The 12,825-nt window shown below is 45.3% G+C and overlaps 2 protein-coding genes across 11 annotated transcripts in view; one reads left to right on the top strand and one right to left on the bottom strand.

The window, feature by feature from the left end:
- Positions 1-12,825, top strand: part of LOC145901628 (dedicator of cytokinesis protein 9-like) — a 48,707-nt gene that overhangs the window by 13,534 nt on the left and 22,348 nt on the right. For all 10 annotated transcript variants that reach the window (XM_082989386.1, XM_082989378.1, XM_082989385.1 and 7 more), the window contains exons 20-21: positions 12,191-12,358; positions 12,483-12,671. In XM_082989386.1, coding sequence (XP_082845512.1) covers positions 12,191-12,358; positions 12,483-12,671 — 357 coding nt within the window. The remainder of the gene's footprint in view (positions 1-12,190; positions 12,359-12,482; positions 12,672-12,825) is intronic.
- LOC145901630 (uncharacterized) lies at positions 663-3,346 on the bottom strand. The gene has a single exon (XM_082989387.1). The coding sequence runs from the start codon at positions 3,182-3,184 to the stop codon at positions 1,148-1,150; it is 2,037 nt and encodes a 678-aa protein (XP_082845513.1). The 5' UTR covers positions 3,185-3,346; the 3' UTR covers positions 663-1,147.

Raw genomic sequence — 12,825 nt, 5'->3', positions numbered from 1 at the left:
ACTACATTTTTCTTCTTGTTGATGACATTTTTCCTAAGTAAAAATTTATAGTACAGGAAACGTCTTCCTGCCGATCTGTAATGGATATTTGGGGATAGTTATATATTTCGCTTCCTTAGTAATAGGATTGCAGCCAACCACGTTGCATTGGGCGGGCCAGCACCAGGCCACAAAACCACTTACAGCAATCCTGGGCATTGATTTTTCGCCCCACCTCGCGAATATTCATTTAACCTTCACTCTGATTGACGCGCCCGCATCCCAGCTTAAAATAGATCCAATTTATTATCGACCAAGCGAACCTGCGGTTAATTCCCGTGCGCGGGTAAATTGAATGCCACCCCTTTTGGGGTAAAAAGCTCCTTTAATACGACATCAAAGCCCGGGATTTCGATGTGGTATTCGACCGGTACGGGAATATATTCGCTGATTTCTCATACGTCCTAGATTAAGGACTGAACGTGTTACAGCTGTTAAAAGCTAACGCACAGACGAGGCGTGCTTCTGCTGTGTACAGTACGCTGTTGCCTAACATGCCTCATATATCTTTGGCGTTGTAATAAGGGAAAGGTAATTAAATGTCACGACCTTATAGGTCACGCCCCGAGAGATGCAACCAAGCGGGCCGCGGTGGGGTTTGTGTTAAATCCATAAATATCCAGTGTATTTCAATATTCTTTATTGCGTTTTAATTCGCTCTTTATAAAAGAAAATACGACGAAACACCTTGGTGAGTCCAGCAAATCTACTTTACCCACATGCAAAATGCGACAGCAAAACCGACACAAAAAATAAATATACCAAAGACTATGATAAAACAGAATCACAACAAAAATTTACTCTTGATAAGTTTGATGGTCGTAGAAAAGCGATGAATACAAGAAAGGCTGCTTAATACTTATGAACTTGATAGTTGCAATGTTTAATACGATTAATGCACCGAAAAGGCGTTTTGCGACGATAATAAATGGCACTATGTCAAAATTAATGCCGTATGACATATGAAGATCCTTAATGGCAAGTGGTGCTCGAACCATGAACCTGCGCCTGCACAAGACGTCGATCAACGACGAGGTGGCGGCGCGCTGACGTCAGTTCCCAAGCTGATTGGGAGAAGCAACTCCCGCGATGACGTCAGACGTTAAGATCAATCATTGCCGGGCATGGCACTCATGGAATTGCCCATCGACCTGATGCGTGCCGCCTCCTCTGCTGTTAACAACTTCGATGTGGCACCTTTGTATAACGAGTAGCTGACGCCTATCCTGTAACGTTGTTGCGAGAAAGCCGCATTCAAGTCCACAGCCTCGTCGAGCTGTACTGAGTAGCCGGAGAACGTGGTGTAGTGAGATGGGCTGTGGCCGTACGCGGTGCCTTGTCGCAGTCTCACCCAAATCACGTCGCCTCGGCGAAGTTGTAGAACTGCGGTCGATGACGTTGTCTCAAAACGCGAATCCTGGTTGGTCGCTGAGCTCACCATATCACCGTTACGCATTAGGTGGACGTACAGTGGTCCGCTGCTTCTACATCGAAGTATGTTGACGTGGAATACGTAGAGGCCTGCGGCGGGAACCACAAAACAACCGGTGGACGAACGGTAAGCGCCACCTATATTTGTAACCACGTGATCGAAACAAATGCCCTGGTTATTGCCGTGGAAGTTTCGAGAAAGTCCGGCCATGAATGCTACTTTTTCTCGGTTGCAACAAGCTGTACCCGTAGTAGCCGTGCTACTCGTTGCAGTGGTACGGGAATGGGTTGAACGACCTGGTGGCCCCGGAGGACCAGGTGGTCCTGGCTCGCCTTTGATTGAAGGCCCTGGTAACCCTACATCACCCTTTATTCCCCTTCTACCATATCCTGGTGGTCCACGTCTTCCATTACTACCCGACTCTCCGCTCATTCCCTTTTCTCCCTTCATCCCTGGAGGTCCTTTCATGCCTGGTGGCCCTTGCGGTCCTTCTGGTCCGGTAAGGCCAACTTCTCCTTGTCCGCCGCCTTCACCATTTAGCAAGCCATCGTTGTCATTACGACGGTTTGGGGTCGCGGGTGGACCAGGAGGGCCCGGTGGTCCCCGTGTCCCGGGAGTACCAGGTTGTCCGTCTTGTCCACTTTCGCCTTTTTTGCCCTCAACAGCACGTCCCGGTGGGCCTTGGGGTCCTGGTGGTCCCGAAAGTCCGACACCTGATTCTCCGCGAATGCCAGGTTCGCCTTTGATACTTTCGCCCGGCAAACCGTCAATACCGTCCTGGCCCGGGGTTCCAGGTGGTCCTGGGGGGCCAACAACACCAAGTCCCGGTTCCCCTTTCGGGCCACGTGGACCTGCGACTTCTCTCGTTACTTTTACTGTTTCAATGTCGCTAGACGACAGTCCGGGTGGGCCTCTTGGTCCTGGCGTCCCAGTCATCCCCTTCTCACCTTGCATCCCTTTTTCTCCGCTCTGGCCTGGACGACCATTCACTATGATAGGGGAGTCACGAAATTCTTCGTAGTCAATTTTTCCAGGTGGTCCCCGCGGACCCGGCGGTCCTGGTCGGCCGACTTCCGACGTGCCCGGTTCACCTTTTGGCCCCCTTGGCCCACAGTCTCCTTTCATACCGTACCCTGGCGGCCCAGGAGTGCCCTGTAAGCCTGGCGGTCCTTGAATTCCGGGGTAACCCGCCTTCCCCGGAGGTCCAGGCATACCTGAAAATCCAGCGGGGCCTTGAAGTCCCGGAGGGCCCTGTTGACCCGGTGGGCCGTGTGAAAGTCGGTCCAATGTATGAAGGAGTAGCGAAACGTCAGAAGATCCTCCTCCACCTCCACCACAATTGCAACATCCACACCCACATCCGCATGAACAGCCCGTATTGCAAGATGAGCCACACGATGAATGCGAGGAACAGCCGCCGGAGCTCGAACTTTCGCATGCGGAACTTCCAGTACAATTCGATTCACATTCCGTCGAGTTGGATCCAGTCGTTGTCTCTTCTTGTGTGCGAACGTCAACGTGCACTTCGTGTTCTGTCCGTTGGTGGTAACTGGTATCCACTAGCTTTCTGACAGTGCGTGGATCGTTGTTATTGCTCGGTTGTGCTGCGTATCGAATTTGCGGAGACACGAGCTCAGCGCTGTCGTCGTCATTCGCTGTCGCCGTGCGTAGTGGTCCAACCATCAAAATCATTAGCAATATTATTCTATGCATGATGATCCTACGTTTAGTATCTATGAAAAGAAAACCGTATGTTAAACTTCACAAAAAAGTAACATCAGATAAACAGTTTCGTAATTATGTATGTTTTGCTGTACGTCTGTTTTTTCTAAAGACTTTTTTTTATAACTTGTACATGTCAACGCATCTGAAGGTGATGTCATGGCCTATTTCGCCCGTTCAAATCAGACATTGCTGGACCTTGGAGTGTGGGAACAGACAGAGACAATACCTAAGAACATTTGCATAAAGGCAAATACGCGTCGTGATTTGTCGGAGGACATCATTTTGCACCGGGACAAACGTTCCGGTGTCACGTGCAGGAAGCAATAGCGCGGTGGTGCTTTGATCAGGTCACGTGATGAACGCCCGGGCGTCTCGAGTGTGTGTGAAATATTGCTCACCGCAAACGGGATGTGGGAAGCTCGTTCGTTGCCAACGGGTGGCAAAACTCCAGGTCGATCTCCTGTAAGTTGCCATTCGGTGAAGTTTTGCGGTCAAACCCGTACGCCGGGTCTCGCCGTGCGTGTTTGGTGCAAATTATTGGCGTCGTTGGGACAAATCACCCGCTGATGCACACCGATTCGCCTTGTGTGTGTTTTGCTTACAATCGGCGTGGGGTCGTCACAGCGATTTGATTCAACACATGTTTCGTTCACCGCCAGCTTCGAGCATCCGTTTTGTTGCCTATTGGCGCAGTATGGCGCCCTCTCTGGACAATAGACCGTGCATGGCGAGAGGATTCCAACAAAAATTAATCCGAAGTAATAGGTGGCAAATTTCGAGCTTATTGTGTTGTTAACGCAACGCTCCATTAATTCGTCTCTGTATGGGGCCTTGGTACTGCGCACGATTGTGTACGCCCAATACTCACCACCGAGATGCCGATACATTTGTGGCTTCGCCGCATTCCTCAGTCGCCTTTGAGAGAGGCTGAAACTCGCCCTTCTCTGCTCCTCAACAACCAGTGCACGGTTTTCACGTCCGAGCTCTGCAGTTTTTTAAACGCTGACGTCATCGCGCCCTTTAAATCCAGTGCAATCGCGGGCAAAGACGGAAAATTCAAAAATGCCAAAACCACTTCCCAACTGTAACTGGGAGTTTGCGACTTGCTGATTATATGTACGTCATTCGTCACGTGTTCATTAACCCGTCAAGTCAGGCTTGACATTGCTACTTTTACTGACTTCCCCACATTAGTTTGGGTGGTCCGCACACAAAATCCCTGCCATTACACCGTCGGGAAATGTGAACGTTCTTGGCGCCTAACTTTGTGGCGAAATATCTTAACCGATGGCTGGCTGACAAGAAGGCGAAGCAACTTTGTAAATATTTGTCTTAGCGCTGACCACCGCGAAGAATGGATAGGGGGTATGGGTGACCCTTGTACAATAGTCGACAGATCTTACCGTATAAAGAGTTGAAATCACGACTCTCTTCGAGCCCGTCGGCCATTTGTCATGGCCTAATGTGGCGCAAACACAAGTTAAGTGGCAATATAGAGTCCGGGCGCCATTTGTCAGATGTTACCAGTAAACACTTTCTTCCGCCCACGGGATAAGGTACCGATAAGGCCTGTCGCATTTTAAGGAGACATGTTTGTTCCTCCAGCGCGCGGTTTCTAGAATTCGACGAAACAGAACAGTGCCCCCGACACTATGGCGTTTCGCAAACATCACGAAAAAACTTTTTAAGGAAATGTCATGGCAACGGATGGATTACTTCAAAGCTCTCGTGCCATCAATATTCCCCAGGGAAGCTCTACTGAAGTCCTGGTCAAGACCACGGGCGTCACTACATCAAACGCTGGCGAAATTACGACTTCATTACGGTTTATGTCAAAGCTTTAAATGCAGGAGCGCTGGTTTGGCCGAGTTTCAAAACTTTGAAAGCCACTGCTGCTCCCCCTCGTTCTCGTAAGCGAGTCAACACAATGCAACTTTATGTCTCGCCAGTGAAGAACTTACCGACTGACAAGCGCTTTATCTTAATCTCATCGAAATTTGTGGGTTCTCAGGTACTTGGTCCTTGCCACAATTCCGCTTCAAAGTCGTTTTAAGGTTCTATATTCAATCTATAACCTGCTACCATTAGCCCGCTTTTAAAGTTAACAAAATGTGGCATTGTTTAGCTGGAGAACGAGGAACAACGCACAGTCTCTATCGTATGTAACAATACGTGTTTATTGTCGTTTGGAGATACCCCCTCACCCAAAACCTATACCAGTTTTTTAACGTTTTTGAAACAATTTCAAATATCTTAGTGCCGAAGTTCTCGAAATTTTTGGATGCCATCCGTTATTATAACTATGCATAGTTGCACAAATGTCCGCTTTTTACAATCGCCGAGCCTTGACATTTTAACTAAAGGCATCTGAGTACAACATGCCCTTGGTAAACTGAAACGGGGTAAATATTTTCCAACCGCCCGAACAAATAGTGTTTGTCTGTCGCTTCGAGTCGCCGACAAATCCTGCAGATTTGATCAATGGGTCTTTAACCCCGCTCTTTGTTAGCTTTTCATGCCCCTGCATTGTTGCGGTCAATCTTCCGCATTTTACCGTCTTCATAAAGATTCGTGACACATTCTTGCTGTCGCAGAGTAAATGAACTTTGATTGACAGGTCAACTTCAGTGCACCTGATACGATATTGTACGCGCAAGCAAAAAATCAGACACTATGTTTTCATTGACTCTATGTTAGACCTCCGTTTGCAATAACGAAACGTATTTGCAGAGATAGTTATTTTCATTTTACTGTGGTGGCGCTGTTGGCATTTAGACCGAACCACTCGCGTCGATTTTTCTGCGGTATCTCAGTCCCCCGTGGATGGAGTTTGTCTCGTGTTTGCTTCGAGGCCGGGGAAAAAAATCGCTTATTAAAAACATTGAAACGCTTTGTTGAGTGAGTCTGCACCGAAGACGACTTTGTAGTTATGAAATATAAATTTTAATAGATTGCGATTTTCCTTGACCTTTTGGTAACTAATATTCGTTCAAAGTGTAGTAACGTTCAAACTACCACCAACACTCACAAGCATTTGCCAACACTTTGTTAGCAAATAAGGACGTCTCGCATACACCTTTTTATAACAGCGTGTATTGATTTTTTTAAAGCGGTTTAACGATCCAGGTTGCTCTTTCATGCTTCGCAAACATTGATACGCAACAAAAGGCTCAAAGGTCTCAAAAAAAAATTGCGCATTTAAGATTCCTTGCGACATGACCTTTTCGAAACCGCGGTTTGAAGGAAGTTGACTCAAACGCAATAAACCGGTGGGCGCGGGGATGTATAGTTGGTAACCAGGGTACACATTGTACGCGCGCCGCTAAGTCAACAAAGCTGTTCGTCGCTCAAGTGCGCGCATTGAATTCCTTGTGCAGGTCATGCTACCTTACTGTCGACACAAATATGTGACTTTCACTGCGGGGCGGACATTGTTCTAAGATATCGTAATTCAAAATGGCGATATTTGGTCTTTAAACCTATGTCGTTTCGACACATTATTCGAATATTCATATCAAACCTGAAACAAGTTTGTTGCCTGGGGAACTTTATTTTTAAACGATGTATCTCCAATTTTGTGCTTATTGAACAAAATTATGCACCGTCTCTTACTAAACTTGCAACTAACCTTGTAAGAAAAATGCCAACTCCGAGAGAAATATGTTTTACTATTTAGCAACCCAAGAAATACTTCGCCTCAAAATACGCATACTATGTAGCGTTGTAAAAAAAAACAGTCTTAAAAATCCTCATGAGACAGTCATTAAACTTCACATGAGAACCTTAGCCACAAAATTCTTCGTCTGGCGCGTGCTTGCTATCACAATCGCAATATGTAGACCGCCGCTTCTCCCTCAGCCCCACTGTGCGTTTTTTCCTCGTCCGACGCTTAATAGTTGCAGTGACGTAAGAGGTTGGCCGACGACTTACGTTTGGCATGCGTGCGTGTCCCGACCTTCCCCGTGAAACGACATTTTTACTGCTATTTTTGCGACGTCCTCATTCTTCACCATCTGTTCAGAACAAAGTTCAAGACCCTTGGCAAACAAGAGGGTGGAGTCAAACGGGTTATAGCCGACATTGGCTTGTGTGCAGTTTTATGTGTTCTCTAACATCAGTTTGCGTTACCATTGTGAAAGCGGCCATCGCTCGTTCCTCCCGTCGATGGGAAAACGTGTGTGGACAATCGAAAACCTGCAGACTTTGCCACTTAAAGGTCACTTGTGTGTTTACTGTGATATCAACATGACCACAATTTAACACTGAACTCTGGTAGATGAAACGCACCTTTCTGTATTTAGCTACAACGTAACCTTGTAACGAACCAGAGAGTAAACATGCGTCTGAACTTCACCACATCACTTGCACCACATCCCAGATCTACGCATGCGTTTTACTGCGAAGATAAAGGCGGCGTTTGTTCTACATCGTGTATTGTGCTTCATTTACTTCAAGAACTTTAGATCTATTGCAACAATACATTACATCAAAAGTCAGCTAATCCCAAACCATTGAGTTTGGGTTCAAGCCCACTTGGTTGATCCAACCACAAGAGTGGTACACGTTTGAAGTTTAAGCCAAAATCCCAAAGCGATTTTTTCTTTTTGTCGAGACGTCCTGCCGGTGGATCCTTTGTGAAGCAAACGATGCGTCGAAGAGTGTGTTTGTCTGCACTTCCTTGAAGGCGAACAATCATAATTTCATCGTGTGTAAACTGGTCCAAGTTTCACTACAAAAAATGCACATTAGTAAACTTGTTTAGTTTCAATTTGTTATTGGCGACCCGCTAATTGGTAAATTGAACTGTGCAATAAAGTGACGTCAAAATACCCTGGAATTCCGGTTTCGACCCGGTTGTAAACTTCTCACTGTGCCATGCTGACAAGAAGTTACACACAGGCATATTAGTTTGTGTTACGTCGGTACTACTTGAGCCGTAGTGAATTAATAAATGCTGGTCATGCAGAAATCTTCAATGCCAGAATGAAGTCAAAACCAACCGCATGTTTCCGTAATTTTCACCATTGACACGAAGCTTCCTACTACAACATCCTATTCTAATTCCTGTCATACAGCGGATTCACATCAACAGGAAACGAGGGTCGATAACACGGCAGTTTATTAAGTAAGGGGTTTACATTGATACACCACAGCAGTTCCCGTGCCGTGGTTGGTACGTATGTCTGACTTTTCCGTGGGAGCGAGTATCGACAGTGATTTAACCTCATGAGATTTTCGTGTGTGCTTCGTGTGCAACAATACTTGTGCAAGTTTTATGTAAATTTCTAAAAACAAAGCGCTTGGGTTCGTGAGAGTAACTGCGCCTAGAATGGAGATTCTCCCGTCCTTGATCTTAAACACAACGTTGAACGATCTTCAAACGGTTCTTAAAGGGCCTCCGAAGTGCACGGGAGAATGGGGTCGTGGCTTATGTTGATTGTTGAGGTGTTGTTCCAAAAATGGACTCTCCATTGGGACTGCTGACTGTTGCCCTGTGACGACTGTTTCTATACACAATCCTTCCAAATACAGTATTCTTATTGTAATAGAGCTTCTTGATGATTTCGAAAAAGCAAATTATCGGTTGTAACGTTATAGAACGAAGACAAATTGCTACAAACAGTATTTGAAATCGTGGTGGGATCTGTTGTCCTGTTAACCGGGCAGACGAGAGAGGTGTTAAAAGAAATCCAAGTAAAAATGTTAATGCACCGTAAACATCCCTGTATCAATCACTGTTGATGTTTCATATCGACGCCCTTGTATATCAAAGTATGGCACTGGAAAAGGGAAATCACGAATGTTATTGTATCCAAGTGCTCACAACAAAACGTGTTTTCTGTACCTCGCTTTGTTGGCGACCCGAAAAACGCCATGTAGCCACTCTCAAATCTTTGATCGATTAACTTGCTGTCCTCTGTCCAGGCTTTGCCCTGTAAACGGCGAACAGCCCCTTCCCCTTTCCCGACAATTCCAAGAAGGCCCTTACGATTTTACTGCAGGGTGAGATTAAAGCTTAAGTTAATGGACTGGGGTCACTTCGTGTTTGACGAAGTCGCCGAGTACACACAGCCGATGAATAAGCGTCGGATTTCAACCGCTTCGGTCAACTGTGGGCTCCATGTCGTAAAATGAATGTCGCCAAAAGGACGGCTGACCCGGGATTGTTATGTTCACGGACAAAACAGCATATTTACTCTTATTTGCCGAACCTGATCACTTGGCGTCAATGCATAATCGGCTTTGTGTCGCTACGCAACAGGTGAAAGACACAAGTCTTTTCAAAAGGTGTTTGTTGGTGTTATTTATCTCATTATTTGGTGCAAAAAAGGTGACGAGATGTCTTGGCAAGTTGCATTTCTGACAACACTACTGTCGGTTTCGGACGAACATCTGCCAGTTCATCTCCAATCACGCCCTTGACTTCTCGTACAGTGTGTTTATCGGTGTGTTGTGACGATTGATTTTGCGTTTGAAGTAAGAATACCGCGGTTGACCCACATGGCGCTTGGGTGGCCGATCTTTCCGGCCTTGTCGGGTTTCCATTATTCATCCGCATGAATGTTGAATCATGTTTACATTCGTTTTTTATCTTCGTTACAAATGAATTATAGATTAGGATTCTGTCTATTTAGCTTACGAGCGGCTGCACAGTTTTTTGCCCGAAACCGCACTAGCTAAAGTTACGAACAATAACAAAGGACAAGACACAGATCTTCTAAACGCCAGGAATCATACATAAAAATGTCCTTACACGGACTCCCGAAATAATTGTTTGATGCCAATGCCAAGTTTATGTATTGTGAAGCAACCACAAATTTTGGTAAAAATACAGTTGGTGTCAAAGTCAATATGACGGTTGTTGAAGATGCAATAACGCCTGGTCAGGACCCTTAAAACCTATGTTCCTCAATTTCCAATCCAATCCAACCCAACCCTACGTGCAGCAAAAACTGCCTCCGTATGTCACCGCAATATCACAAACCTCTTTGCGCCGAACGAGGCGCACGAACAGCTTATGACGTAATACCGCAGTCACGCGCCTATCGTTGATTGGTCGAAGAGGTGACCCGCCTATGACCGCCACCAACTACCCGATATTGAGCAATTGGATGGGTATTTTCCATGTGAGCTCTCTGCATGTTTAAAAGAGTTTCGTTGTTGTATAGCGCTGTTTTTTTGCGCACAGATCCCTTGCACAAGTTCGCCGGTTTCCTACCTTGCTTGCAAAATGTATTTTTCGATGCCAATTCCTCCGTGTGTATTGCAAGGTCACCGTGAGGTGGCTGGGAAATGATTTAAAGGATTTTGTAGTAAACTCTCCAGCGAATAGTTTCTATTTGTGTTGTTTTTCAAATAAACCCAGTCTTCATACATACGGGTTTTGGTTGTGCAGAACGGTCAGCACCCATTTTTGATTTCTGAACAAGACTTTAATTAATAAATAAGAATTGTGCATATAAAACCAACCCGGCATGCGGAAAACTCCCGTTAACTAATATTCTTCCAGAGGCCAACCACGCATACAACGTCACTCATTCCTCGCCGCTTCCGAGTAAATTCAGATTCCCCATCTCCAATCATGACGTAACTGGGTTTTCCATATTGGTTTTTCAGTTTCTCATTGATAAAGTGGGACAAGGTGCATGCGTCAGTCCACACACTTTATTTAACTTTGTGTCGGAATATCAGTTCCCTGCAGCATCACGTGATTTCGCGGCGTTTATTAAGGTTCGCGGGGAGGAATCGGGGAGAATTTCCATCGCCTAATTTAGGCATTCCGGTCCGTCCGTGAAAATTCTTTAGGGAATGAGATTTAAGGTCTCAAAAGCCACATTTCTGTGTGATGGAGCAATTAATTCCCTCGACCGCCGGGCGCATTTGGCAATGTTTACACGGTTTCCAACGCATATTGCGGTGAAAAACTTCCGAGCCGTTTCTTCTGGTGAGCGGTTTGGCCGAAGCTCGATTGATCTTGTGATGAGGTTTTACGTTGAGTTCCAGCTGCTTTTTTGCCAATGCCGGCAAATTAGGTCAACTTAATATGTATTGCATGAAGACCTTGGCTCGAACTAAGAAGGGTTTGTTGTTTGGCTAAACACGTGCGATAAGTCGCTAAACATTTATACATTTGTCACATAATTAATGCTCTCATATAAATTAGAATAAATCCAACTAAAATGTTATCATTACGTATACTCCAACTATATTGGTGCAAATACACGGGAAGTTTTGGAAAAAGTGGTAGACCCTTTTAACTTTTACGCATTGTTAAATCTTAATCCTTGATAATCGAGCAAGGCTTGTGGCCTTTTGGGCGGAAGGACAAGTGGGAGCGTGCACTTATTTAAAGCACCAATCTCTTTTCCCAAAGCTTCCACTCACTGAAGGCTTTACCGTGATTCCAAGTTGTTCTAAGAAACGGGCAGTTGCGTTTTTTCGCGCTACCACTAATACAGCACCTGGCCCAAAAGTCTTTCCCCTCAGTTTGCCAGGAAGCAATATGGACAAGTTGGCATCGTTCCTATACTGAGACATATTAGGACACAAAGCCACCGCTGCCTTTGATGGTCAATTATAGGTTGTTGTAGCAAATCCGCACTCTGTTCAAGGGCCGAACCTCGTATGTTCCGGTCGCAACTGCGTGTTGACCTTTTACGATTTACGTGAGTTGCTTCCGCCCTTTACGGGAGAAATGCGATCGTTGGCAGCTGATTAGCTTCTGACCTACTAGACACAACGTCTGTTGCGTTACTTGACTAATCTGACCAATATGTTGAGGTTTTTTAATTCGATTGCGATTCAAAATTTTTTGACGGATTGTTCGTTTGCTTCCATATTACGCCTGTAAAAGCATTTATATGACGACCGATTTAGCCTCCATTTACATTTTTCACTATCCCAGTAACACGAGTTAACATATGTAAGAACTGTGACCACAAAAGCACGATGTTCAACATAACACTCCTATCTTACACCATTGTTTGTTCGCAGCACTCATCCGAGGTGAAGTGGGTAGATGGGGGAAAACCACTGTTTCGTGTCAACGTCTCCCTCTCATCCACGATATACACGGACGACCAACACATCTGTAACTTTTTTGAGGCCTGCCAAAGGTTTTCCAACACTGGGAGTGACACAGACATCATAAAATATCTAAAGGTAAATCTCAACCCATTTCTTTGGTTTAAACCTTTTTAACATATGTGTGCAGTTTTATAAGAGATGAGAGACAATATTTTCATGTCCTTAAAATAAAGAATAACTTTTTAGTTTCTTGTCGCAGAGCCTCCTTGCCGCCGATCACAGTGCACTCATCCGCTATCTACCTACTATCCTTACTCAACTCCTATATTTAATGACCGCTGATGGGATGACTGCGGATTCTGAGGCGAACTGCATGAAAACGCTCATCCACGTGATCGCGTCATGTCACCAGCATGGCAAAGAGCAATTATTACAACAATATATCAAGGTGTGAAATATGACCACATGATGTAACTAAAGCCAACAATTGTAATGAATTAAGTATTGTTTTATGCCGTGAGACCAAATATCAAATGTTGTTAATTGCGAATATATTCGCGTATAAATGATAGTAATGAACCGTAAATCTGAAGGTAATACAT

This window comes from Ascidia mentula, chromosome 5, assembly GCF_947561715.1.
Source record: "Ascidia mentula chromosome 5, kaAscMent1.1, whole genome shotgun sequence".
Taxonomy (NCBI): domain Eukaryota; kingdom Metazoa; phylum Chordata; class Ascidiacea; order Phlebobranchia; family Ascidiidae; genus Ascidia; species Ascidia mentula.
The sequence above is the reverse complement of the archived record's forward strand: the minus strand, read 5'-3'. Positions and strand labels throughout refer to the sequence as shown.

Coding starts and splice junctions, on each gene's coding strand:
- LOC145901630 (XM_082989387.1), bottom strand. CDS start 3,184: ATGCATAGAATAATATTGCTAATGATTTTGATGGTTGGACCACTACGC.